This window comes from Oryx dammah, unplaced genomic scaffold (assembly GCF_014754425.2).
Source record: "Oryx dammah isolate SB20612 unplaced genomic scaffold, SCBI_Odam_1.1 HiC_scaffold_10, whole genome shotgun sequence".
NCBI classification, from domain to species: Eukaryota; Metazoa; Chordata; class Mammalia; order Artiodactyla; family Bovidae; genus Oryx; species Oryx dammah.
In genome coordinates, this window is record NW_024070194.1 from 51,105,611 (window position 1) to 51,133,325 (window position 27,715).

The 27,715-nt window shown below is 38.5% G+C and overlaps 1 protein-coding gene across 1 annotated transcript in view; it reads right to left on the minus strand.

Moving 5' to 3' along the window:
* MRC1 (mannose receptor C-type 1) overlaps positions 1-27,715 on the minus strand; it is a 110,512-nt gene that overhangs the window by 74,083 nt on the left and 8,714 nt on the right. The window contains exons 2-5 of the mRNA XM_040248087.1: positions 21,630-22,031; positions 17,587-17,760; positions 12,625-12,789; positions 4,174-4,287 (exon numbers count right to left, since the gene is read on the minus strand). Coding sequence (XP_040104021.1) covers positions 4,174-4,287; positions 12,625-12,789; positions 17,587-17,760; positions 21,630-22,031 — 855 coding nt within the window. The remainder of the gene's footprint in view (positions 1-4,173; positions 4,288-12,624; positions 12,790-17,586; positions 17,761-21,629; positions 22,032-27,715) is intronic.

Below are 27,715 nucleotides of genomic sequence, written 5' to 3' on the forward strand. Positions count from 1 at the left end.
CAGGTCAGAAAGCAACAGTTAGAACTGGACATGGAACAACAACTTCCCTATTCCTTCCAAATAGGGAAAGGAGTAAGTCAAGGCTGTATATTGTCACCCTGCTTATTTAACTTATATGCAGAGTACATCATGAGAAACCTGGGCTGGATGAAGCAAGCACAAGCTGGAATCAAGACTGCTTGGAGAAATATCAATAACCTCAGATATGCAGAAGACACCACCCTTATGGCAGAAAGCAAAGAACTAAAGTGCCTCTTGATGAAAGTGAAAGAGGAGTGAAAAAGTTGGCTTAAAACTCAACATCCAGAAAACTAAGATCATGGCATCTGGGGATCTTACCCACCCACCAAGCCTGCATCTCCTGTAACTCTGCAATGCAGGTGGATTCTTTAGCTAAGCCAACTACTTTTAGGGAAGCCTAGAAGTAGTAACATGCCACCCTAAATGTTGACAAAGTATTCCCAAGAGCTCAGACTCTCTCCCAAGATTTTAAACTCAGCCTACTGAAGAATATTTTTAACAGCTAAGAAGGAAATGGCAACCCACTCCAGTGTTCTTGCCTGGAGAATCCCAGGGACGGCGGGGCCAGGTGGGCTGCCATCTATGGGGTCGCACAGAGTTGGACACGACTGAAGCGACTTAGCAGCAGCAGCAGCAACCTCTCATCCCATTGCTTGCTTCAGTTCAGTTCAGTCACTCAGTCTTGTCCAACTCTGCGACCCCATGAATCGCAGCACGCCAGGCCTCCCTGTCCGTCACCATCTCCCAGAGTTCACTCAGACTTGCATCCATTGAGTCAGTGATGCCATCCAGCCATCTCATCCTCGGTCATCCCTTTCTCCTCCTGCCCCCAATCCCTCCCAGCATCAGTCTTTTCCAATGAGTCAACTCTTCGCATGAGGTGGCCAAAGTACTGGAGTTTAAGCTTTAGCATCATTCCTTCCAAGGACTACCCAGGACTAATCTCCTTTAGAATGGACTGGTTGGATCTCCTTGTAGTCCAAAGGACTCATTGCTTACTAGGAAATGATTAAAAAACCAGGTCAAGTCAGCTTGGCTAATGCACTTGATACAAGGATCAATACCCACATTTCTCATGCTTTTCTATCACTTTAATATATGATTTTAAAACCAGGACTCGAAAAGCTAGCTGCAGCTCGCAAGAGAAGACAGGGTGATGAGCCACACTTTGTTTATGACTGCTTAGTGACTTCTGACATGTATACAAACTGGGTCTGGGCCACAATTTCCCTTCCTGCAAGATGGAATCACATTACCTGCTCCATAAAACCTTTGCCAAAAGTGTTTGGAAGTTGCTTGGATAGCACAGAAAGAAAAAACTGTTAGTGATGAGGATAAACCTTTTTAAATGTGTTGGTATTATGGCCAAACTTCCACTATAACTGAACTAACAGATAAGGTACCAGTACTAGCAAGAAACTTTCAAGAAACAATATTTTACAGCTAGTAGTAATTAACTAATATATAAACTATTGAATCATAGTATATAGCTATTTACCAATAGAACACCAATACCAACTTTAATATATCAATTATTTGTCTTAAATGGTTACTATAGTTACATATTTGCATTCACACTTCCATGTCATTTGTATAAAATCTTGTTATTTAAAATGTAGATGCATTTTAATAGATGTATTACTTCAGAAATACTAAACTGAATGCTGATTAAACAATTTATACAATTAACCACTTCTAATATCCCACAAGGTTTCTAATTTTTGTTTGAAGAAACTCTCATTTCAGAAGGTGATTTGATCTCAAACCTACTTCTCAGGAATTTAGTTTAGTAAGAAAGGACATCTCTTTTCTCATTAACATTCCAAGTTTATTCCTCACTTTCACCAAAGTTAACCCCTCAATTTTCTCATTGAACTCTTAGAATGCAAGTGGTTAAATCTAACAATAATTGTCACTTCAAACTGAGTAATAAAATGATCTAACAATCTATAACAATTAAGCAGCAAAGAATAAACTCTAATCCTCCAATAAATAATTATTATTTTCCAATCATCTGACTGAGTCAACTGGAAGTCTCCAATTTAATTTGACTGAGTCAGGAGGCAGACAAATCAAATTCTCACTCATAAAAAAGCACATCGTATATTCCCCTGCAGCAACGTTCACTCCCCATATCCAGAGGTGAGCAGAGCTAATGCTAATGACAGACTTGTGACCGTCGGGCACTGAAGCAATACAGTGGAAGTCAAATTTCAGAGTAAAATCTAATCAGTTTAAATCAACGTATCTCCTCTTAAAAATCCCCTCTCACGTATTAGCATATTCCAAATATCACCTACTTATTTCAAAGCTTTTCTTTTTCTTTTCAATATCGTAAGACTGTAACATGGAAAGTGGAGAGTTTAATTCTCTAAGCCAAATACAAAAATCATTCAATGGCTTTAAAAAGAACTCTGATCATATGAAAAAACACCACACCAGTATTTTCCATCACAGAAATGATAAATAGACATGACTCATCCTTTCCCACACCTACTGTAGACGTCACTAAGCCTTATCTGCACACTTTCCTAATAAATCAAGATTAGTACAGGATGGAGTGTGGGTTGGGAGTTTAGAATCATACTCAGTAGAGAATGCCTCAGAGGTCCCCAGCCTCGGGGATCTAATGCCTGATGATCTGAGGTAAGGCTGATATAACAACAACAGAAGTAAAGTTCACAATAAATGGAATGTTCTTGAATGACCCCCAAACCATCACTCCTCCTTCTTGATCCATGGGAGAACTGTCTTCCACAAAACAAGTCCCTGGTTTCAAAAAGGCTGAGGACCACTGCCTCAGGAAGGGACTAACAAAGGCTGGTATTGGTGGATAAGACGGAAGACTTTTTGTCATCACTGGTCGTTTGCTTTCTCAGAATAATTGCTGTATATGTAATTGCATCTTTATCATTTGTCTCCTTTTATATTCTGTTACCTCTCTGTCAAAGCTATGGTTTTTCCAGTAGTCATGTATGGATGTGAGAGTTGAACTGTAAGAAAAGCTGAGCGCCAAAGAATTGATGCTTTTGAATTGTGGTGTTGGAGAAGACTCTTGAGAGTCTTCTTGGACAGCAAGGAGAACAAACTAGTCTATCCTAAAGGAAATCAGTCCTGAATATTCATTGGAAGGACTGATGCTGAAGCTGAAACTCCAATACTTTGGCCTCCTGATGGGAAGAACTGACTCATTTGAAAAGACCTTGATGCTGGGAAAGACTGAAGGTGGGAGGAGAAGGGGATGACAGAAGATGAGAAGGTTGGATGGCATCACCAACTCAATGGACATGAGTTTGAGTAAACTTCGGGAGTTGGTGATGGACAGGGAAGCCTGGCATGCTGCAGTCCATGGGGTTGCAAAGTCAGACATGACTGAGCAACTGAGCCGAACTGAACCTCTATGTTATGACATTGAAGAAATTAGTTCAGAGCCTTCTCTGTCCTTCAAAAAACTGGAAAGCTATTGCAGGCTTGATTGTGCCCTGTGTTTTTTGACAACTAAACTACAAATTGTTAATAAAATTGTTCATGAATGATAATGCTAGTATGGAATATTACAACCTGTGGCTGGAATTATTTTTAATCCAACTCTATTTGATTAAAAACAGGAGAAAATGGTGTTAGTGTAGACTTTCAGATCATGATAACGATGACAGAAATATGGCAAATATCTCATGGCTCAAGATAATGAGAAATTCTCCAGCTCCAAATAATTTAAATTTCTTAAATTCATAGTGTGTGTGTGTAGATGTAAATAAATATGCATAAAATCTTTGAATATAATATGTAGCATTATATATTATATAATATCTCATAAATATAAAATCAAATATTTGAATATAATACCTAGAGAATCAAGGATACTCTGAGAATATATACTTTGAGTTCTGTATTGATTTGTGCAATAATCCTTCCAGACAAGTCCTTTCCCCAGAAAGCTGGAATATCCTTATAATTTTAGTGTATTCAAATCTAGCTGGCAGGTTTCAAAGCAAGGTGAGAAATGGACTGCATTTGATGAAGTCTCCCAATTATGCCCTTCATGATCTACATGTGAGCTGATGGAGATCTCCAAGGTACCAAGATAAATTAAATGTACATGAATTCAACCAGCTTAATCCCACTGAGTTAATCAGATGAGCTTAATCCTACCTGGTAACCAGTTCAAATATCGGAACGGACTGCCCCCACTCCACTGCCATCCACTGTTGAAATTTAGACTGTTTAGTCCAATCCAGAGTCCTGAAGTCAGAGAATTGGTTAAACCTATATGACAGAAGCAAAACAAAAACAAAACTGTCACTCAGAAAAGATGGTGAAATAAAATTCAGAATTAAGTCCTTGAATCAAAATGTATTAGAAAGAAGTCATGAAAATCATGCCTTGCAAATCTCCTCTGAGTATCCTAACAACCTAAAAGCAAGTACAACTGTTACCTCCACTGGCAGGAAGAGAAACTAAGGTAAGAACATAGATAAACAAGGAATGTTCTTGTTGGGAGTCTAACTCAGATATGACCAGGCCTCAGCCCCCGTCATGCTGATGACTATTACATGCTTCTAATTTGGAGAAGACTCTCTTAGACTATCATCAAACTAAAACATGTGTAGTACATTTTAGAGAAAAAATAAGAGTGATTTTGTATAAAAGTCACCATTTCCTATCATGAGAAGTTGAATACACATTTCAATCCATCACTCTTATTACCCTGCCCTCATATTTTAGAATTTACTCTCAGAATCTTTTATTGATATTTTTAAAAATCAATTTTTTCTTCATGAAGATGATGATTAAAATCTAATCATCAAACACAAAGTGCTTGTTCTCCTACAAACAATGTTTTATTTAGGTAGTTGCCCATATGTGCTTACTTGCTTCAGTCCTGTCCGACTCTTGTGACTGCATGGACTGTAGCCGGCCAGGCTCCTCTGTCCATGGGATTCTCCAGGCAAGAATACTGGAGTGGGTTGCCATTTCCTTCTCCACGGGATCTTCCTAACCTAGGGATCGAATGGAGGTCTCCCACGTTGCAGGCAGATGCTTTACCCTCTGAGCCACCAGGGAAGCCCTATAGTTCTATATAGTTCTATATGGTTCTAACCAACTAGGCTATCCAAATTCACTCACTTTCCCCAATTTTTCATTAGTGTATATACACACATTCATGTGACAATGTGACAAATTGAAATGAATGGAGATTACAGTGACTCCATGCTCCAAACATATCTCACATTTTTTTGCAATTCCATATCCCATAAAAGCACAGACCATGTTCTTAGAGAACACTGACCTGAATTCTGTTCTTCATTTATTCAGCAGCTAGCAGAGAAGCACTTCGAACGGAAGAACCCACTTGAGGATATTGAGCAGGGTGATACTGATTAGGTAGGTTGATGCTTAATGAACTAAACTGGATTCAATTCTGGAGTTATCTACGGTAAACCCTGTTGTGTTATTGTGTGATTTCTTTAAATAAAGTAATAAAAATGGGATGAAATTAAATACCGGCATGTAAAAAAATCAATGAAAGTTAATTCAGATTCGCTTGTCTTTATCAAAGGTTCTAGAAAAAGAAGTCTGAGTTAGCATGGCTCTTGCACATAGGTACTTTATATATAGGTTTCCTAAGTGGCTCATTGGTAAAGAATGCATCTGCCAATGCAGGAGACTTGGGTTCGATCCCTGAGTCAGGAAGATCCCCTGGAGAAGGAAATGGCAACCCACTCCAGTATTCTTGCCTGGAGAATCTCGTGGACAGAGGAGCCTGGAAGGCTGCAGTCCATGGAGTCACAAAGAGCTGGGCATGACTAAGCAACTGAGCATGAGCACTTTATACATCTTGGAAGTATCTAGTCCGATGCTTTCATTTTACAGATGGAGAACATGGAGGGCAGAGAGGATAAGAAACTTGTGAGAGTGAGACAGAGGATCAGGACTGGCACCCAGGGAGTACTTCAATGTTTTCAGTGGATTCAACCTGTTTAGATTAAATTTGCCTGTCAGTTTCTAAGGAAACCAACAAAAACTACCATCTCACCTCATTCATGTAAACAAATAATTTATAAGGTGTCAGGAGGATATGCCTGTTTACTGGTATGTACCTTAGAAATGTCACTCTCGGATCAGTGTCATATTGATACTATATTTTACCTTAATTATTCTATTAAATACTATCAAACAATGGATTTTTCATAAATTATTTTCTTATTTGAATATAGTTGACATACAATATTATGTTAGTTTCAAGTATACTACATAGCAATTTGACATTGCATAATTATGAAATGGTCACCACAATAAAGCTTAGTAACCATCGGTGCCCATACAAAGTTATTACAATATAATTGACCATATTCCTTGTATTATATCCCCATGACTTTGAAATATAACTGGAAGTTTGTACCTCTCAATCTCCTTTATTGCACCTACTCCCCAACCAGTCTCCCTTCTGGCAACCACCCATTTGCCCTCTGCACCTATGCATCTGTTCTCACTTTGTTATGTTTCATAGATTCCATACGTAAGTGACATCATGAGTTATTTATCTGTGTCTGACTTATGTCATTTAGTAGAATACCTTCTAGAACTAACCATGTTGTCTCAAATGGCAATTTTTCACTTTTTATGACTAATATTTCATTGTGTGTGTATATATACCACATCTTCTTTGTCCATTTCTCTGTCAGTGGGTACTTAAGTTGCATCCATATCTTGGCTATTATAAATAATGCTGGAAAGAACACTAAAGTGTGTATGTCTTTCTGAATGAGTTTTTGCTTTTTTTTTTTTCTAGGTAAATAATCAGAAGTAAACACAGCACAGCACACAGCAAAACTGCTGGATCATATGGCAGTTCTAGTTTTAATTTTTTGAGGAACCTCCATTCTGTTCTCCATAATGGCTGCACCAATTTACATTCCCACCAAGAGTGCCTGATGGTTCCCTTTTTGTCCACATCTTTGCCAGCCTTTGTTATTGTCTTTCTGATAACAGCCACTGTAACAGGTGTGAAGTGGTACTTCATGGTGGTTGTGATTTGCATTTCCCTGATGATTAATGATGCTGAACATCTTTTCACATGTATGTTTTCTTTGAGAAGATGTCTAAAATCAAGTTTCAACTTTTGTCAGGCTTTAGGGGGTTTTTTGATGTTAGGTTATATGAAGTTTTCATACTTGTTGGATATAGTTATTCCCCCGGTATTTTAAAAAAACTTTAAAGAAGTATATCTAAGTTTTCAAAGCTAATAAGTTTTAAAAGGAATTGTAGGAAGAAATAAATTAGACTTTTCCTGAGATTGCTTAATTAAATTGCTATGTTTAGCATAATGAGAAAAGATGATAACTCTTTTAGAGAATTACCTGTTCCCTGACACTCCTCATCTACTCTAGGAACTTCCAGGCTTGTTTTGAAAAATTAAGTCATACTTCTTAAAACAGGGCCTAACCCTGAGTATATGATCAATAAATGTAATCTATTGCCATTATTATCATTATCCTTAATATTATTCTGGGCTTCCCTCATAGCACAGTTGGTAAAGAATCTTCTTGCAATGCAGGAGACCCAGGTTCAATTCCTGGGTCAGGAAGATCCTCTGGAGAAGGAAACGGCAACCCACTCCAGTGTTCTTGCTTGGATAATCCCATGGACAGAGGAGCCTGGCAGGCTGCAGTCCATGGGATTGCAAAGAGTCAGACACGACTTAGCAACTAAAACCACCACTCCATGCTGAATTAGAGCTGACAAAAAGTGCAACTGACAAATTTCAAACTGTGTTAAATATGTCACTTAAACCTGATGAGTATTTTCCACAATTTTTTCTGTAACCTGTTTGTAATTTCATAAAGATTACCAAATATTTTTAGTATTATTACACAAAGCATCAATTCCACATTCTAAACTTTTTAATGTTTAATTTTTATGTATGCATTGTCTGAAACGGTTAATACCTACTTTTGAACTTAGTTATAAGACATAGTAATGTCCAATATTACACCATATTTTTCTTTTCTATACTGTGGTCCAATGTGTTCTCCAGCTACCACCATAGGAAACTGGCAAAAACAATCAGAGTAAACAAGCCAATTTCACTTCCTGTATCTTATTTCAGTTCTGCAAATCCTAATCATGCACATACATAGTTATAAATCAGTTTCAAGAACTGAAGATTCAATTGAGTATCCCAACATTTTTGAGGGCAGAAGTAGAAGAGACAATGAAGTGATGATGGATGATGTAAGAATTGGCTGCTGGGCAGAAGCCGTTAACCCAGCAGATAATGTGAAATCAGATTGCCAGTTTACTAGAATAAATTTACTAGAACAAGGGGCTGTTGACATCTAAATTAAGAATTCTCCTTCGTGCGTTGGGGACCATCAGATGTTTGCTTATTTTGTGAGTGAGACCTGGGCAGAGTGTAATAGAAAGACAGAGCTGAATTCCAATTCAGTTATTTTCTGAACATCTGGGATAAGGCAAAATTCTTAACTCATCCTTCCTTCTCTTACTTCATCTATAAAGTGAAGACAATAATTCTTATTTACCAGGTTAGCATCAGCTTTAGAAATACAGCTGTGTCTGACACACAAAAACTGTTTAATAAATAATAGCTGATTTGATCTCAGAGTCGTGAAAGAGGCTTATATCTTTTTGTCAAATGAAATTTACTCTTAAAATTTCTCACATAAAACAAATCATATTTTATTTTTAAAGTATAACTATTGTATTTGTGGCTTTTAAAAAATTTTAGTGGTCTACTTCTCAGAATGGAGTGAATGACAATCCCCCACTCACACCTTCATTTTCTAGAGTATTCGCCAATTTATGCCAATAAATTCCAAATGTCATGAATATCTTCCTTCCAGAAAAACAAAAGTCTGTATTAATTTTTAAATTCTCCCTCAGACTCCTTTTGTCCCCTCATGCTTGGTATTTCTGACTTAAGGAAAAGCAGGAGGGACTTCCCTGGTGGTACAAAGGTTAAGATCCCCTGCTTCCAATGCAGAGGCATGGGTTTGATCTTTTGTCAGGGAACTAAGATCCCACATGCTGTGTGGTATGGCTAAAAATTAAAACACACACACACACACAAAGGCAGGAAATACTACACATCTCATTCGAGAAGTCATTCTTACCCGGATTTCAATTCAAATTTGCTGACTGAAATTCCAGATGCTTGGATGAGATTCAACTAAGTATCTGAGGTGAACTCTGCCTCGAAATCTCTTTAGGCTTGTTTGCTCCCCTGAGGACACAATAATAGCCCTTGCTGATTAGGGAAGCATTTCCTGCAGCCAGCGCCTGATAGCAGAGCTGGAGCCGGAAATGTGGAAGTGAGTGGAGGGCTGGGCAGTGATGCTGTCCTGCCCACGTGGCCCCTTTGCTCTAGGCAGCTGGAAAGAGAGTCCAAAAGTAACCTGTGCTCTGTCCCTTCACTTCTGGAAAGCCAGAAAACAAGCAAAACTCAGAAGAGTCAAGATAACACAACACACAAACAGATCCATTAAAAAAAAAAAAGCCAAGTGAAACCATTTCAACTGATAGAGTTTTCTCTCACCCATGCAACCCAGCACACATCACACCAGGATTGTCTCAGCTCATCACTTCTCTTCCCTCATCATCTACATAAATTTCATCTATCTCTGTCTGTTTTCCTCTTCCCCTTATCTCAATACGTGGTTATAAACATTGATCCCTCTGTGCTTTGTCCCAACACTACATACAAAGGCCCCGAAGACCAACACAGACTAGGGCAACACCCCCAGTGAGGTCACTGCTTTTCTGGCTTCAATTTCCTTAACAATGCCAGAAAGAAAACGGCGGCTGCAGTTACACTAATAGGAAAAATGTTATACTTGGTGTTTTCAAAGTTATACTTGGTGCCTAACTATTGCAACAAAGCTTTCATTACAGTGGAGCCAGTTTTCATGATTTAGTCCTCAGAAATGGGCAAGAAGTAGAAAAATCTTTCTTAATAATGCCTTGTATATTTCACAAAGTTGTACTAAAATATAATGCATGTTACATTTTTTTTCTACCTAAAATAGGATGCAATCAACATCTTCAAATTCAGTTTAAAAACAGTAACTTATAGCAGAAATGTGTTTCAGTTGATGGAGATATCATCCAAAAAGAGTTTGAGAAAGCAAAGTCCTAGATAATGAGGTAAGGCTGGGGATAACTCTGTCCCCCAAACCAGGTAACACACACTTTCTCCCTTAACAGATGATGTCACTGCAGCATAGAAGCCTCAGGTATTACCCTCAAGGTCCCCCAGCTTCACAGATCAGAGGCTTAGGCAGTCAGGCTCCTAAGTCTGTGCCCTATACCTCTGAGCTCTGCTGCCTGCTGTCCAGGCAGATGGAATCAGTAGGCGTGTTTGACACAGTGGGTACTGAATATAGTGTTTTACCAAGTATGGTCCTCATCCACTTGCCCCAGAATCACCTGGAAAATTGATCATATGCAGATTCCTAGGCTCCCACATTACACCTACTAATCTAAATTCTCTGGAGTGTGCACCCAGGCAGCTTCACTTTAACAAAGTTCCCTAGTAACAGATAAGCAACTTCACGCTTAAGAACCACTGTCTTCTTGCCATAAACCGACCACTGGTCCAAATGTGAGGCTGAATTTCTAAATAATTGCTTTTCTTGTGTTGCGTCCTCATTTGTCAGTCAGCAAATAGTCTTCAATACTGTCTTCCTTGGAAGGTTCTGCTGTGTGTGAATCTCTCTGGGGGTGGGGACATACTTAGTCACAAGACATCCCTCACTTTCAGCCGTCTGCCCCTCCAATCCTTTTTCTACACAGCATTCAGTTTGCTCTCTCTGTGGCATTTAATGATAATTTGTATTTAATTGTTTGTTTTCTTGTTTATGTGTTTTCCCCATTGAACTTTAAGCTCCACGTGGACAGGACATGACTGGCTTTGGTATCATTATGTCCCTAAGACCTAAAACAGTGCCCCACGCACAGATACCATCTTATAGGATGAATGAATGAATTTAAAATGAATGTATGTATAATTTAGTAGGGGAAGTAGAACATATAGAAGTAACTTTTATAAAACTGGTAAACAAGTAAGAGAACTGCAGACAGAAAGGGAAAGATTGCCTTTCAACTGGATAACATGTGGAGAATCCCAGATACAAAAAATGCCATGGAAATAGAAGTGGAGGTGAGAAAGAATGAGACATTAGAAGAAAAACCCAAAACTTTTGTCTTGTCAAGACTGTGAAAAGCACAATGGGGAGCACTCAGTGGACAGGGGACAGCCCCTGGAAGTCAGGCAAAGATGTCTTGTTAATTATTTGATAAGAAATGAGAAGCCACTAAGGGTTTTTTCAACATGGTAGTCATTGGAACAGAGATAGATTAAGCTAGAAGCAGGGTCAAGGTGAATGAGAGGAGAGATTCTAGAGCAGGAAATGGGGGATGCTCTTAATCTAACCCTAACCCTGATCTCTCTGTTCTCCAAGCATGGATTACAGAAGTTAAAACAGAACCTCTCATCTCAAGCAAACACTAATTCTTTTCATTTTCACATATAAACAAATGCTAAAAAAAAAAAAAAAATTGTAGAAACAGTATCAGTAAGACCTGAAAACCAGTAGTCTGGGAATTTAAGAGCTGCTGCTGCTGCTGCTGCTAAGTCGCTTCAGTCGTGTCCGACTCTGTGCGACCCCATAGACAGCAGCCCACCAGGCTCCCCCATCCCTGGGATTCTCTAGGCAAGAATACTGGAGTGGGTTGCCATTTCTTTCTCCAATGCATGAAAGTGAAAAGTGAAAGTCAAGTCACTCAGTTGTGTCCGACTCTTAGCAACCCCATGGACTGCAGCCTACGCTCCTCTAGCCATGGGATTTTCCAGGCAAGAGTACTGGAGTGGGGTGCCATTGCCTTCTCCAATTTAAGAGCTAGGAGGTAAAAAAAAAAAAAAAAAAAACAGCTCTTGTCCCTGTTTGTGGTGGGAGTAAATTCTTCAATGCTAGTGGAAAACCACTGACTTGAGGCTAGACCTAGAATACCTGACCAGTCTGGCACCCATGTCTTGTATCTAAAACATTGCTAATTGATCATGGCATCTTCTACTCTGAGCCCAGATTAATCCTCAGAATCCTTCTCAGCACAGGTTCCAGACACTGTCACAACTAATAGAAAAAAGTTGACTACATTCAAGAGGGAGGGGACATATGTATACCTATGGCTGATTCATGCTGATGTTTGACAGAAAGCAACAAAATTATGTAAAGCAATTATCTTTCAATTAAAAACTAAACAAATTTTTAAAAAGTTGGCTCATGAGACAAAACCTATTTGTCATTTCAGGTGTCTTTTACAGGTTTCACATTTGTCATGCCCTCTGCACCATCTGTTTAGGACGGACTCTATCATGATATCTATAATTATTTGTGCTATTTGCTTTTAAGTTAAACTGCAACCCACTCCAGTATTCTTGCCTGGAAAATTCCAAGGACAGAGGAGTCTGGCAGTCCATGGGGTCGCAAAGAGTTGGACACAACTGAGCAACTGAGCATGCACGCACGCATAGAAAGGCAACAATCACGACCTCACAACCTTGTTTTCATTTCACATCTTTACCTGTCAGGTATGTCTGCTCGTGTATTTCTGTGATGCTCAAGAGTTCGGCGTCCTGTTGTTGGCAGCTCTTCCTCGCCTGGTGCCAAGTTAAAGCAGCTTTGGAATTTATCTGATAGTAAATACTGGTCAATGGATCCTTAGTCCATAAGCTTTCACTGCCTTCAACTGCAAAAGAAGCCAAAAGGAACTGATTACATTACCCAGGGAAAGGATTTTCAGGGGACAATATTTTTTAAACAATCTAGGTAGTACTAATGCCTAAAACATTGTATTTCTTTTCCTTTTATTCTTTCTCTTACTTAGGTTTAAAGTGACTATAAGATTGTCTTGACTCCTGAAATGGAGAAGGGGAATTTTCCAAAGATCCACCGCACTGCATTTCTTTCATGTGCCTTGAGAAAGAAAGGAAAGATACTTGTCTGTTTTTCCATTAGGACACTAGAGATCAGATGAGTTGAGAAGTGAGGCAAATACAGAGATGAAGAACAGTGATAACAGGGACTTCCCCGGTGATCTGGTGGCTAAGGGACTCACTTTCAGTGCAAGGGACTTGGACTCAGTCGGGTTCAAGCCCTGGTCAGGGAACTAGATCCTGCACGCCTCAAGTAAGATGCGGTGTAGCCAAATAAATGTGTGGTTCTTTAAAAAAAAAAAAAGAATAGAGATAACAGCCCAACTTCCTTAATCCAGAACAACAAGAAAGAGGAGAGAAAATAGATGTGTCTTCTTGCGTCAACGTACGTGTCACCCGCACATTCTAGTTTGGTCTCTTTAAACCAAAGACACAGGCATCACAGGCAAAGGCCATGGATTCCACAGATGGAGCAGAACTTGCCTCCAGGCTCGGTCACTCTCTCGTGATTTGATCTTTAATTAAATCAATAGCTTCTGGAGTCTCCTTTTCTTATCTCTAGAATATATTTCATGTTGTGGTGGTTTAGTCGCTAAGTTGTGTCCAACTCTTGAGACCCCATGGACTGTAGCCCACTAGGCTCCTCTGTCCCTGGGATTCTCCAGGCAAGAACACTGGAGTGGGTTGACATTTCCTTCTCCAGGGGATATTCCTGACCCAGGAACTGAACCCGGTCTCCTGCACTGCCAGCAGATTCTTTACCGACTGAGCTACAAGGGAAGCAGAATATTACATGTTGGTACCTCTCAGTAATAGCTTATCATTAATTTTTTTCCTTCAGAGTAGAATAATTTTTAAATTTTTACCTTATTTTTTTTCCTTTGCTACTTTACACTTCCAATATATTCTATAAACTTGGCTATATTCTATGAAAGGCCAATAATATAAATGAATAAGCATTATTGATAGCATTTTGCATATAAGATGATTGAGAAATGAGTCAACAATTAAATATTTTTATGTGCTTTGTGTTATAAAAGCTTCTCTTTCATCTTTTTAGTAATATAAAATTCTACTTACAAGTCACGTGAAGTCATAACCCTTTCATTTATTTGTAAGGAAGAGAGAAAAATTATGTAACTTCTCAGATTCTGAGAAGTTTTCAATTTGCTAAGAAACTGGACAATTGTCCACGTGTATAGAGCCTATAGTATTCATATGCATATAGCCAACATCATATATTGCATACAGTCTACACTATATATGCGTATAGCTTACTCTCTGCATACACATATAGACTACACTTTATATATGCATATAATTGCAATTTTTTGTATCTGACAAGGAATAACCTTTTTCATACACTTACCACACACTATAATATGAAATTTAAGGTCCATGAAACACCAAAGAGGAAGATAAATATGTCAACAGTTCATCTGGGCAACAGCAGAGACATTTCTAAGATGTTTTAACTATAAAATCATTATATTTTTATATAAAAATAAATTTGAGTTAGTAATGTTAAATTTAACTTAATGTAATTTGAGATCTTACTAGTTTAATGTGCAAATGGAATTTTCTTCATGTAAGTAAGATGATTCAAACGAGACTGATTTGAGGTTTATTTGAAGAGGAAGCTATTTTAAATAAATATTTTTAGAAATTTGGAGGTTTGGCTTGTATTGTGGTAGAAAGTGTGAAATATAAAAAAGGGGGGTGTGATTTTCTCATCTAGGAATGAAGAAAAGGGATATAAATGAGAAAAGAAAAAATACAAGACTTTTCATTTAAAGAAAGAATATTTTTCATTTTAAATCAAGGAACTAACACTTATTTCTCAATGAATGCATAGGTTTGCTGACCCTCTATCTCCCCAAATTATACAAATTCCCACAGTAAACCAGTACAACAGATACTGAAAGCTAAAATTGCAAGCTATGAGGAACTGAGAGAAAGGGGGCTTTTCCTTTTCCTGTTGCCCTGATACTTGAAAATAAATGTCTAAATAGAAGGAAAACATTACCATAAACAATAAAAAGGACAATGAAGAGCATATATGAAATGTCACTAAGACAATAGCTGGAACCTCATCTTCCTGGATTGAATCTGCTAGTTGAAGGCTAACATAAAATAAAATGCTCTTTTTGAAAGAAACACAAAGCAAGGACAATGAAATAGTTTGGGAAACTGCAAAACTCTTTAAAAAGGCATAAACTGTATAGAAGGTTCTTTAAAATCATAATGCATGCTGAAATCAAAAGTGTTTTATATCTCTACAGTTATTTCTCTTTTATAGTTAACTGGAAAAAATATATAATTTGCTTTAAGACATAAATTGGAATCAATGAGACTAAAAACTTATTCTAGAAGATACTCAGTTTATCCCTCCAATGCACATCTAGCCAAGGTGGTGAGTTTTCGCTTTTTGAGTTTTTTTTTTTTTAATGATTACTGGCTCACCATTTGTCTTCCATTTAATGATTCATTAAATCATACGTGCAACCAACAACACCTCTGTCAACACTGTGTAACTGTAAGATGTTACAGCTGGACCCATGAGATCTGTAGCCCCAAGACACTACATGATAACAGATTTAGAAAATACTATTCTTGCAAAGTCCAGGAGAAAGATGCTCCTCCATAACTAGAAAACAAATACTGCTTTACCTTATGGGAGGAAAAAGGTTAAATTTTGTTTTCAGACAGCAAAACTTCTAATACAAAGATCAGACATCAATCAACTTTCATGGGAATCAAACCTTTAGTTATAGGAGAGTTCCTTGGGAATACATTGGTTAAGATTTTGTCTTCCAATGCAGGGAGTGTGGGTTCAATCCCTGATAGGGAAGCTAAGATCCCACATGCTTTGTAGCCAAAAAAAAAAAAAAAAAAAAAAATCAAAAGGTAAAACAGAAGCAATATTGTAACAAATTCAATAAAGACTTTAAAAAAATGGTCCATGTAAAAATATCTTTAAAAATAAATAAATAAAGGTTATCATAAAAGAGAAATGCATTTACCTCACCCAAGAATGGGAGAGTGGTTCCACTATGAACATAGGAAGACTGTGAGGTTTTGTGTGTGCTCAACCAGAAGAGAGCGACTGTACCCAGAGGGGAACTGCAATAATCTAAGGGGCTGAGAAATCAAATTAATTTTTAGTGTGATTTTTAGGAATTAAAAATCAAAAGAGGTAAATAAACACGATTCTTGAAGTTTGGCTTTACAAACTAAGAAACTTTTGTAAACTGGACTGTTTTTTCACAATAATCCTTGGAATACTGTGATGGTAGGTGGATGTGTAGTCCTGAAAGTTTAGTGGTAAGCAACACTCTTGCCATGTAGATGGTCTCACAACATCCCAGACTGCCCCTGAGGTTCTGCCCCTGCACCCAGCCCTTGGTAGGAGAGCAGAAAACAGGAGCTCTGATCCACAGAATCTGAATTAGCAAGAGTAAGAAGTTCAGGGGGAAGGAAAGGATGAGAGCAGCGGGCAGCAAGAGGTGTAATGGAAAGGGAAACAAAGAACTCTTGTTTCTCTGCATTCTTCACCCCTCTCTCTGCCTTCCGACACAAATGCTCTCCTTTTCCCACCCAAAATCCACTGCCCAGTTTTTCTTTTTTTTGTTTTTTGGCTGAATGGTGTGGCATGTGGAATCTTAGTTCCCCAACCAAGAACAGAACCCATGCCCCCTGCAGTGGAAGCATAGTCTTAACCACTGGACTACCAGGGAACTCCCGCTGCCCTGCTTTTTAACAGATTCTTGAGCATGGAAAGGACACCAAGCATTTTGATGGCCCCTCCTATCAATATAACACAGTGCAACTTATTTTGCATCATTCCAATAAGACTAATATTTTCATTTTAGAACCCCTTCAAGCATAGACATAACTCACTTCCATTGAAACTATGTTAAATTAAATGATAACTCTTCTTAAACTGAATTTAAGAAGAGTAGCATTCCTATCATTTTCACAGTAAGGAACCCTTTTCATTACATGGACACAAAATTCAGGCAGCCCTCACATCTCTCTCTCTATCAAACTTCATGCTGTAGCATTGCTTAAATTTTATTTTTGATCTATAGTTTAGTAAAGGTAAACCATTGGGGGGTTGGAAAATGGGATGACCACCTCTGGTATTAAGTATATACTGTATCATATATGGTATAATTTGCCCTAAAGTCTTAGAAAATAACTGACAGTAACAGCGGAATTTGAAGAGAAGTATTTAGTGAAAATAAAGGGGTCATTTGATGCAACCCAGGGATAAGAGTCAGAAGATGTGAGTTGTGGTCTTTAACCAATACAGATCACTCCCTCCATTAGAAAATGGGGACAGTGACATCTGTACAGGGTTGTGCTGGTGTATGATCTGAGATATTAAATGAGAAAAAACATAAAGGAAAAAAAAGGAAAAAAAATACACAAGGTTTTATCACTGCTGCTGCTGCTGCTGCTAAGTCGCCTCAGTCGTGTCCGATTCTGTGTGACCCCATAGACAGCAGCCCACCAGGCTCCTCCGTCCCTGGGATTCTCCAGGTAAGAACACTGGAGTGGGTAGGTTGCCATATTAAATATGCCAAAATTGTCTTAAAGTTACTTACACTTCAATGGACAATATCCAAAGAGCCTATCCGTGTCATAATCCGTAGTAGTTCCACACCACAGCCAGCCGTCAGATCGTCCAGCCGTCGTGCATGCCCCGTACCACTTGTTTTCAAACTTGAATGGAAACGCACACGTTGCCCCGTTGGCATTGCCCAGGAGTGTGTACATGGCTAGAAGAGACACATCGACTTGCACTTAGAAATGATGTGAGTCTCCTGAACACTGACTTCCCAATCAGAAGGTTACTGCAAGAACTGGTCTTACTCTTCTGATGGCAGCGCATGCCCCACACAGGGAATTCCCCTGTATTTCCATTCCCTCCCGAGGCCTGTCTTTTGCTGAGTTCATGCAGCAGTGTGTTCTCAGGAACAACTCTAGTACCACTTCTGTTCCGCTGTCTTTGGCAACAGGTTTTCCCCTTTGCTCTCGCAAGCCAAAAGTAGTCAGCTCTACTGCCAACTGTGACTTCTCCCTTTCCTCCAAATAGAGAAAAGGCTATCCTTCCTCTTGGCTGAAATTGGAGAATTACTGAATCTCTAGATTGAAAAATAACCTTATAACTGTGGAACCCAAACACACAGTCAAAACTTCAGTCCCCTCCAACCACTCCTACCAAGACACACTCTATTCAAGTCCCTCAACAATGGCCAAGAAAGGGTAGGAATTCTCATATAAATCTCTGATTTACATCATGGAAAAAAGCACTCAAAACCATTAGGTACTATCATCAATATTTGTCTTTGAAAAAAAAAATTAGTCCAAACAGATCAAAATGGGAAGCTATAGGTTTACCTAGAAAAGGAAGTTGAAACAAATATAGAACCATTGTGGATTATGGTTTGGCTTAAGCCAAAAGGATTAGAGAAGGTCACATCTCCAATAAGAACCAAACCACTCATGTAGCTAAATTCTCCAGTATGTTCAGATTATCTCTGGCAAATAATAGTCTTCTATAGTGAAATATTTAGTCTCTTGTGACCAGCTGCTATTCAGAATTTTTTCTAGATAAGAATACTCTTCTCCTAATTGTTTCATCGATCTATGACTTTAAAACATTCTTTAAAGACATCTTACAAGTTATTTAGATAATACAACAGTTGTAAAGCACACAGCGTGGCACCTAATGTACATAAGTAAAGTGAAGTGAAAGCCACTCAGTCAGGTCCAGCTGTTTGTGAACCCATGGACTATACAGTCCATGGAATTCTCCAGGCCAGAATATGGAGTGGGTAGCCTTCTCCTTCTCCAGGCGATCTTCCCAACCCAGGGATCGAAGCCTGGTCTCCCACATTGCAGGTGGATTCTTCACCAGCTGAACCACAAGGGAAGCCCAAGAATACTGGAGTGGGGTAGCCTATCCCTTCTGCAGCAGATCTTCCCAACCCAGGAATAGAACCAGGGTCTCCTGCATTGCAGGCAGATTCTTTCCCAACTGAGCTATCAGGGAATCCCAATGCACATAAAGAGCATGACAAAAATAAATGACTTACCTCTTTTCCTTTATTCATACTTATCCAGTCTACCTTAAAAGCTAGGTTTATTTTCAATTCCCTCAAAAATTTTTCCCAATTGAAAAATGAAAGTGAAGTCACTCAGTTGTGTCCAACTCTTTGCGACCCCATGGACTGTAGCCCACCAGGCTTCTCCATCCATGGGATTCTCCAGGCAAGAGTACTAGAGTGGATTGCCATTTCCTTCTCCAGGGGACCATCCTGACCCAGGGATTGAACCCGGGTCTCCTGCATTGTAGGCAGACACTTTACCATCTGAGCCACCTAGCTGTTAATAAGTTTAAAATGTGATTTTAAATTTGGTTCCACTAAGTTATAGGACTATTTTTCCAAATCACAGATTGTATAAAAATATGCTGGATTTGTAATAATTATGCCATTGTTCTTTTGTATGAAGTAAACCTGATAAAGACTACCTAGGGCTTAGTCTCACTGCTTATTAAAGCAGCCAAGGAATTTTCAGAGCTCAACTTATAAATGCCAATCAAAAATGGCTTTTTAAGGACTAATTCAATGTATTTATTTATTTTGTTAAAAATTTTGGCCACACCACATGGCATGCTGATCTAAGTTCCCTGACCAGGGATTGAACCCACCCTCCCTATAGGAGAAGCGCAGTGTTGTCCTATAGTCCCTAACTTGATTTATTAAACAAAGTACTGATGAGGCCAGCTTCACTAACAACTCATGACACAGCACTCATTGCCTCTTCCTCTTGTGGTCCACTCTTCCAGACAATCCTCAGAGGCTTTGAAATCTACAAAATCTAATTCTATTACTCAAAAATTAAATCTTTGGTCTCAGATAGTATTCCTCCCCAAATCTTTTTTAGAGAGACAAAGAATCTCCATATTCCTCTCTTTACTTCTAACATATTTTCCATGAATGGATTCCAAGATCTCTCTGAAAGGCTAGATCATCTAGCAGGAATACCTTAAGTACTGGGAGAGAGTTAGGGACTATGCAAAGTGTGGTCCAGGGACTATTTGCATCCAACCACCCAGGTGTTCATAAAAATAATTCAATAGATCCCTAGGCCCTTTCCCCAATATGCTAATTTGAAATCTAGTGAAGGAGGACCTTGGGATCTGTATTTTTAACAAGTTCTCCAGATGTTTCTTAATCACGTTAAAATTTGAGAACCACTGTCTTAAATCCTATTTCTATTTTTCTGAAAGCAAACAGAAGATTAGAAAGTGTGGGCAGGGAGTGGGAAGGGGATTGTAGAACTTCAGTGATATCTTTTAAAATAAAATGAGAATTCCCATCTTTTAGCACCAAACTTCCTTGTGTTAAATTCCTCAATTAGAACTATTGTCCTATCTGTGGAATTTGACTCAGTCAAGGTTTAGTTCACCTTTGTCCTGCCCTACAACTTTCCGTCAAGTTTCTCTTGAAATGCTATACTACTTTGGTTGTCTCTCACATACTTTCTAAATCTACATTATTTTTGAAAAAGACCTCAGGATAACTTTTTTCTGAGCCCTCCTCCTCACTCTTCTTTAATTCCTACTTTGTTTTTCTCTTTATAGAACATAGAAGGAAAATGGAAAGCTGATAAATCATCATCTTGCAAAGAGCTGAACTCTCTGCATAGCTGCCATCAGACAAGTTCAACCAAACTTTGCAGCCTCGGTAACATAGTAACTTTGGAAACAGGTTAATCTCTTGTCCCAAAAGGCAAACTCTTTCTCTGACCTTGAGGATGTTCTAGACAGCACTACACAACAACCAAATGGCCCATCCTAGAATGTGGCTGCATCATCGTCTGACTCAAGAGGCCTTTGTAAAGGACTTCAAGTTCTTTTTTATTTTTTCTGTGCAGCTGCCAGAAAATGAAATTTGGCCTAGATGAGAGAGGACTAGATACTCTGATTTTATTTCACCTTGAAGAGCTAAGGGAACCAACTGCATATAAAGTAATTTTCTGCCCACTGGTGCTATCACTGTCTAAAATAGCAGACTAAACATGCTAAGGTTAATTTACAAGCTAATGCCTCAGCTTTGCTAATTTTCTGATTATTATATAATGTTTCTAAACACCCATAAGGTAACAAATAAATTAGAAACATTTAGAAACCCAAACTGTCAATGTCAAGATTTTCTACAATCTGAGTTATTAAAAAATGTGTTTCCATAGATCATTTGTTTAGAGATGACTTAAACCAAAGGAAAAGAAACATTTGGTTAAATTCATTTATCATGACAATTACACAGTATTAAATTCAAGACTCTGAATTAAAGATGAGAGTGAAAAGTAATTTCCAAAAACAGTTGTTAGGAAAAATTTTAGCAAAAGTTATAAGAAATGTCTTCCCATTAATCACAAATAGCTAAAGTATCACTCAGGACTTTTTAACTGAATTTATTCACTCACAGAACACACAATCATTCCAAATTCAAAAGCAATCAATATTTCTAGTATAGACTGAACAAGAATATGCTTATTTTCTTGAATTAGTTCTCAAATAAGAGGATGAGAAAAAATGGACAGAAAGACAAAAGAAAAAAAATTCCAAGCTTCTTACCTTCATAACCTCTAGAGCACAGATCATCAGTGGTTCCATAAACCTTCCATCTGCTCCATAAACCCGATCCCTTGTAAAGCATAATGTTCTTTTCTTGTCTGTTGCCATAGTTAAAAAATAAATCTTCTCCCTTGATTCCTAAGAGCGTGTCATTTTTGCACTCCCATTTCTGAAATTCACTCTTAGAGTCACAGGCATACAGAGTGACAGGAACCCAATCAGTTTTTGATGGCACCCCTAAGCATAATTTAAGTGCAACGCTCATGATCTGGGATTCAGACACCCATCGGAATTTCTGAGCTTCATTGTTCGGGTTGCAAACTGCAGTTTGGACTGCACTGGGACTTAATGCTTCCACGCAACGCTTGTGATCTTCATTGTATATTAAAAATTGCCTTGTGTCTGTTAAAAAAAGAGAGAGGGTGTTTAAGTGGATACATAGGATAAAGGCAATTTTATTGTTCAAAAGTTCTTAATGTTAAATAGATAATCAACAAGGACCTACTGTATAGCACAGGGAACTCTGCTTAATGTTATATGGCAGCCTGGAAGTGGGGGAGGTTGGGAGAGAATTTTGCTGTCCACCTGAAACTATCACAACATTGTTTATTAGCTATAAAATAAAAAGTTAAAGAAAAATAAGTTCTCAATTTTTCCATTTCCCTTAAAGACCTATGATCACAGGAAAAAGGATGAAATTAACTCTGCCTGGGCCAACTCAGCTCCTCCAGAAGGGTCCCTGAAGCTGGAAAGACTGGATTGAGGGTCCTCTCTCAGGAGTACATGGCTGCCAGCTGCCAGTAATTGACTGGAAATCTTCAAGATGTTCTAGTTTGGACAAGGAACCTTATGAAAAGGCTCAAATGCTTTAAATGTGCATGAATTGTAGTGAAGTGAACATAAAAGGGGGCTTCCCAGGTGGCGCAGTGGTGAAGAATCTGCCTGCCAATGCAGGAGATGCAAGAGATATGGGTTCGATCCCTGGGTAGGGAAGATCCCCTGGAGGAGGAAATGGCAACCCACTCCAGTAGTCTTGCCTGGAGAATTCCATGGACAGAGGAGCCTGGCAGGCTACAGTTCACGGGGCTGCAAAGAGTTGGACACGACTAAGCACGAATAAAAGCATGCACAAACATAAAAGATAGGTAATAGAAGAAATAACACTCATCTGAGAAAAACAAATTTGGAGATGAACACAATAAAGCATAAAATTAAATATTTCTGTGTCCTAGAACAGAATTTTGAAGTCTGACTATCCTTACCCTCTTTGAGATAGATGAAACCTATAGAGCGACTGAACTGAACTGAACTGGTACACAGTTATTCTAATTATAACACTGGGAAAGTTTCTTGTGTCTAGAAAAACAATTTTATTTTAGGAATTTTTACCTTCATTTAATGGCCAGCAAATCTGTGAGCTAAGAGTCTGCTGGGTAGCCCAGGTCTGGGCAACTAGAGAGCTTTTTTGTTTTGTTTCCCATGCAACAGTGGGCAACTCAGACATCTAGTATCTGTCATTTCATTGGCATATTCAACTTGATCTTTGTATTAAAAAATGATACAAAATGCATTTGAAAAGTGTAATAATTTGTGAAGTTTGCAGTAAAGGTTGAGTATGTTACATTTTTATATTGTTTAAGGTAATATTTATAAGAGTAACTTTACAAATAACAGTGTTTTTTTATGCTTGCAATTTGGGGTTGGTACTTTAAATAAATATGTATACATGGTTTATTCTTGTAGTACATAGCTGCTATCTGGCAAAACTCAACTTCCTCTTGCCAAAAAAGAAAAGAATAAAAGGAGCTAATAAGCACATTTTTATCCTTTAAATCACAATTGAATTCTAGTTTGATCATTTAAAGGTTTTCTTGTCTATTTTTTAATAGACAAATGAAAGGAATTGACTATTTGGGGGGCACAAACATAAATTAAACAATTTTTGTGAAGTTTGAGTAAATTCCTTCTGCTTAAGAGCTTCTTTCAAAGTGAGCTAGTATAGTATTATAGATGTTTGAGGATTTGGCTAAATAAGCTTGTTATTTTTTTTTACATTTGATTTCAACTTTATTTTTTTCATTCATTGAAGTATAGGTTGATTTACAGGGAAGCCTAGCATGCTGCAGTCCATGGGGTCACAGAGTGAGACATAACTTAGCAACTGAACAACAAATAGATTTACAATATTGTGTTAATTTCTGCTACAACAAAGTGATTCAGTTATACATACATATATTCTTTTTTACATTCTTTTCCATTATGGTTTATCCCAGAATATTGAATATAGTTCCCTCTGCTATATAGTAGGACCTATTGTTTATCCATCCTCTATACAATAGTTTATATCAGCTAACCCCAATTTTAATCAGGTCATCCCAGTGAAACTATCAAATAATCATAGTATCGCTAACAGAAACCTTTGCTGTTTACAAAGCACTTTCACAAGCCAAATTCTATTTACTGTCCTCAACACCCCTGTGGGCTTGGCAACACTCACACTCTGAGATCAGTCTTGGACCATCAACTCTGAGGTCATAATGGATCTTTGCCTCAAAAGATTATGTTCTCTTGCCATATCTGCTCTTGTCTACACTTGGTAGAGACCTCCTGCCTCTGTCTTGCCTGGGTTCCTAATTCAGAGCTACTTTGAACCTCTGCCTAGATTCCTTGGCTGGGTTCCGCATGTCTGCTGGTTCCACTTCTTGGAATCGGGACTCACTAGAGCCTGAATTCAGAACATCTGCTTCTGTTGGCATATTTGGAGTTGACGTCTGTCAACAGAACATGCAGTGTCAACGCAATCTCCTCCCATCTAACTGAAGTCCTTCCCAAGCTTGATCTTTGTGTGGCAACATGAGTAACTTTGTGCATTGGTAATACAATTAAAATTTTAATAATATTGTGTTTTACTCACAGTAAAACCCAGGAAATAGGAGGATAAAATGTTCTTTAAATGGATAATGTACCATACAAAAATTTATATCTGGCTAAAAGGGTACTGAACTATGAAAATGTTGCCATAGATATTTGTAGACTCATCTATATTGACCTTTACATTTAATTTGTGTTAGCCATTGCACCTATTATTTTCTTCTCTAGACTTCTCTTCCACATTACACATAGTTTTGCTTAGTACCATCCTGAAGGAATCTATCCTCCATCTTCTACTTCAGTCATTTGATTGTATTGTTGAGTGGCCAACACTTACTGTCTAAATTCAGTCAACAGACCAGCTGGTTACCAGCCATTTAAAGTAAGGTGTTTAGAAGTCTTTATGCAAAAATAGCATTCCTCTTTCAGAAGTTTTTATACTTCCTTGAGTTTTATTTCATGCATTGAATTTTCATCTGCAGTTCCATCTTAACTTTAACTATGATGGCATTTCATGAGCAAACATCCAATATTCTTTTTTATTAATGGCACCCACCATCATACATCTAGACCTACAAGCCAAAGACCTAGGAGTCATCTAGATTCTCAGCTTTCCTTCACTTTAAAGGACAAAATTATAACCTGTTGGCTCTCTCCAAAAATGTACCACAATTGTTACTTTTATGTGTCAAATTGGCTGGGCCATAGGATCAAACTAATTGATCAAACACCTGTCTGGATGTTGCTATGAAGGTTGTTTGTGGAAGTTTTTTGTTTTTTGTCCGAGTTCTAGAAGATTAACATTTAAGTCAGTAGACTTTTAGTAAAGCAGATTATACCCCATACTGTGGGTGGGCCTCGCTTAATCAGCTGAAGGCCTTCAGAGAAAACAGGCTGAGGACACCCAGAGAAGTGAAAATTCTATCTCTAGACTATCTTTGGACCTGAACTGCAGTATCCACTCTTGCTCGAGTTACCAACATGCCAACCTACCCCTGTAGATTTTGGACTTGTGAGCATCCACAACTGCATGCTGCTGCTGCTAAGTCGCTTCAGTCGTGTCCGACTCTGCGACCCCATAGACGGCAGCCCACCAGGCTCCCCTGTCCCTGGGATTCTCCAGGCAAGAACACTGGAGTGGGTTGCCATTTCCCTCTCCAATGCATGAAAGTGAAAAGTGAAAGTGAAGTCGCTCAGTCATGTCCGACTCCTTAGCGACCCCATGGACTGCAGCCTTCCAGGCTCCTCCGTCCATGGGATTTTCCAGGCAAGAGTACTGGAGTGGGGTGCCATTGCCTTCTCCGACAACTGCATGGGGCAATTCCTTAAAATAAATCTCTCTCAAAAAATATTGATAGATGATAGGTAGAGAGATAGGTACATAGACAGAGAGAGAGGCAGAGGTGGACAAACACACATTCTATTGGTTCTGTTTCTCTGGAGAACCCATCTAATACATATTCCCTAAGCCAGTCTTTTCTCTGTATCTCCACCACCATACCCCAGACCAAGCCACCATGGTCTTGCTCTGATTTTCCTCTGTTTGAAATGGAATCATTAGCGATAATGCCTGATCTCCCAGTTTCCTGGGTGAGACAGACTTAACACGTCACCTGACCCCAGACTGCAAAATCTACTTGATGCCATGAAATGTTTCTACTTGGCCATATAAAAGGGTCAAATTTCTCTATTTCTGCAGTCTCTTTAGTAGATTGCCAATACATGTCACATTCTGCTTGAATACTTATTCAAGAATAAAATTATTTTCTTTTTCTTTTACTTTTGGGGAGAGGTTTTCCAGGATGGAAGAGATTTTGTTTTTCACCATCTCTTCCCAAGTGTAAACCCTTCACAAGGACCACTGCACACACAGGAACAAAACCCTCCAGTCTCCATGTCACAGCTCACTAGATGCTACACCATCCAGGGGAGCTGTTCCTACTTTGACCTCCTCCCACCCTTGCTCTCTCACTCACCACCTCCCAGCCACAAAGCCTTTCTGTTCCTCAAAAACTTGAAGCTCATTTTCACTTTACAGACTCCATATTTCAAGTTCCCTTTTCTTGAGACACTCATTAAGGTTCCAACTCAATTGCCAACTTCTTGGTGAGCTAACAACTCTAATTTTACTCTTTTATTTTCTATATAATATGAATAACCACCTTAAAATATATATTTTTAAAATTTTGTTTATTTATGTTTTGTTTGTGTCCCTACTGGAATGTAAATTGCCTAAGTAGAAAGACTTATCTTTCCAATCCAGCACCATATTCTCTCTTTTCAGAGCATAATGGGCCCTCAACAAGTATCTGTTGAATGAATAAAGGAATAGTTATTAAATTTGAAGCATTTCCTGACTGTTAATTCAGGTACTTTCTTTTATTTAATGCTTGATTCAAGATGATGGATCTATTTCATACGACTTTTTACTCTGAAAGTTTATTTTTCCCAAAGAGCAATTTATAAATGTTTATATTTATAACAGAAGTACTTGCTAATGAAAAGCTTCTATTTCAATACAGACTTATCTCTTCTTATTTCCTTTATGTATCTTGGACACTAGGAAGCAGTGCAAGTTTGATATTGCTTCTGCCAGACAATAAGAGGAAATGTAAAATTATCACTTTATGATCCTGTGTTCATACGTTATTCTTCTCCTTGACGCGTCAACATGTGAGTTTTGCTTGTATCACTGTCTCTGTGCAATGTCTCTGATTTAAAATGTCATCTGTCTTCCTCTGAAAGTGATTCAAGACCTTGACCAAAAGACAGCTTATGGCGTTTTTGTCACTATGAACCAGACCAATGTTTCATTTGGATAAACATTCAATTTTTGTTGTCTATACTATATTTTTGTAACAGAAATATTGCAAAGCTGAACAAATAAGAATAGATGGTACTTCTATTAGTATTTCTTTGGAAGGAATGATGCTAAAGCTGAAACTCCAGTACTTTGGCCACCTCATGCGAAGAGCTGACTCATTGGAAAAGACTCTGATGCTGGGAGGGATTGGGGGCAGGAGGAGAAGGGGATGACAGAGGATGAGATGGCTGGATAGAATCACTGACTCGATGGACGTGAGTCTGAGTGAACTCCGGGAGTTGGTGATGGACAGGGAGGCCTGGCGTGCTGTGGTTCATGGGGTCACAGAGAGTCGGACACGACTGAGTGACTGAACTGAACTGATACATCAGAAATGTATTTACTGAATTGA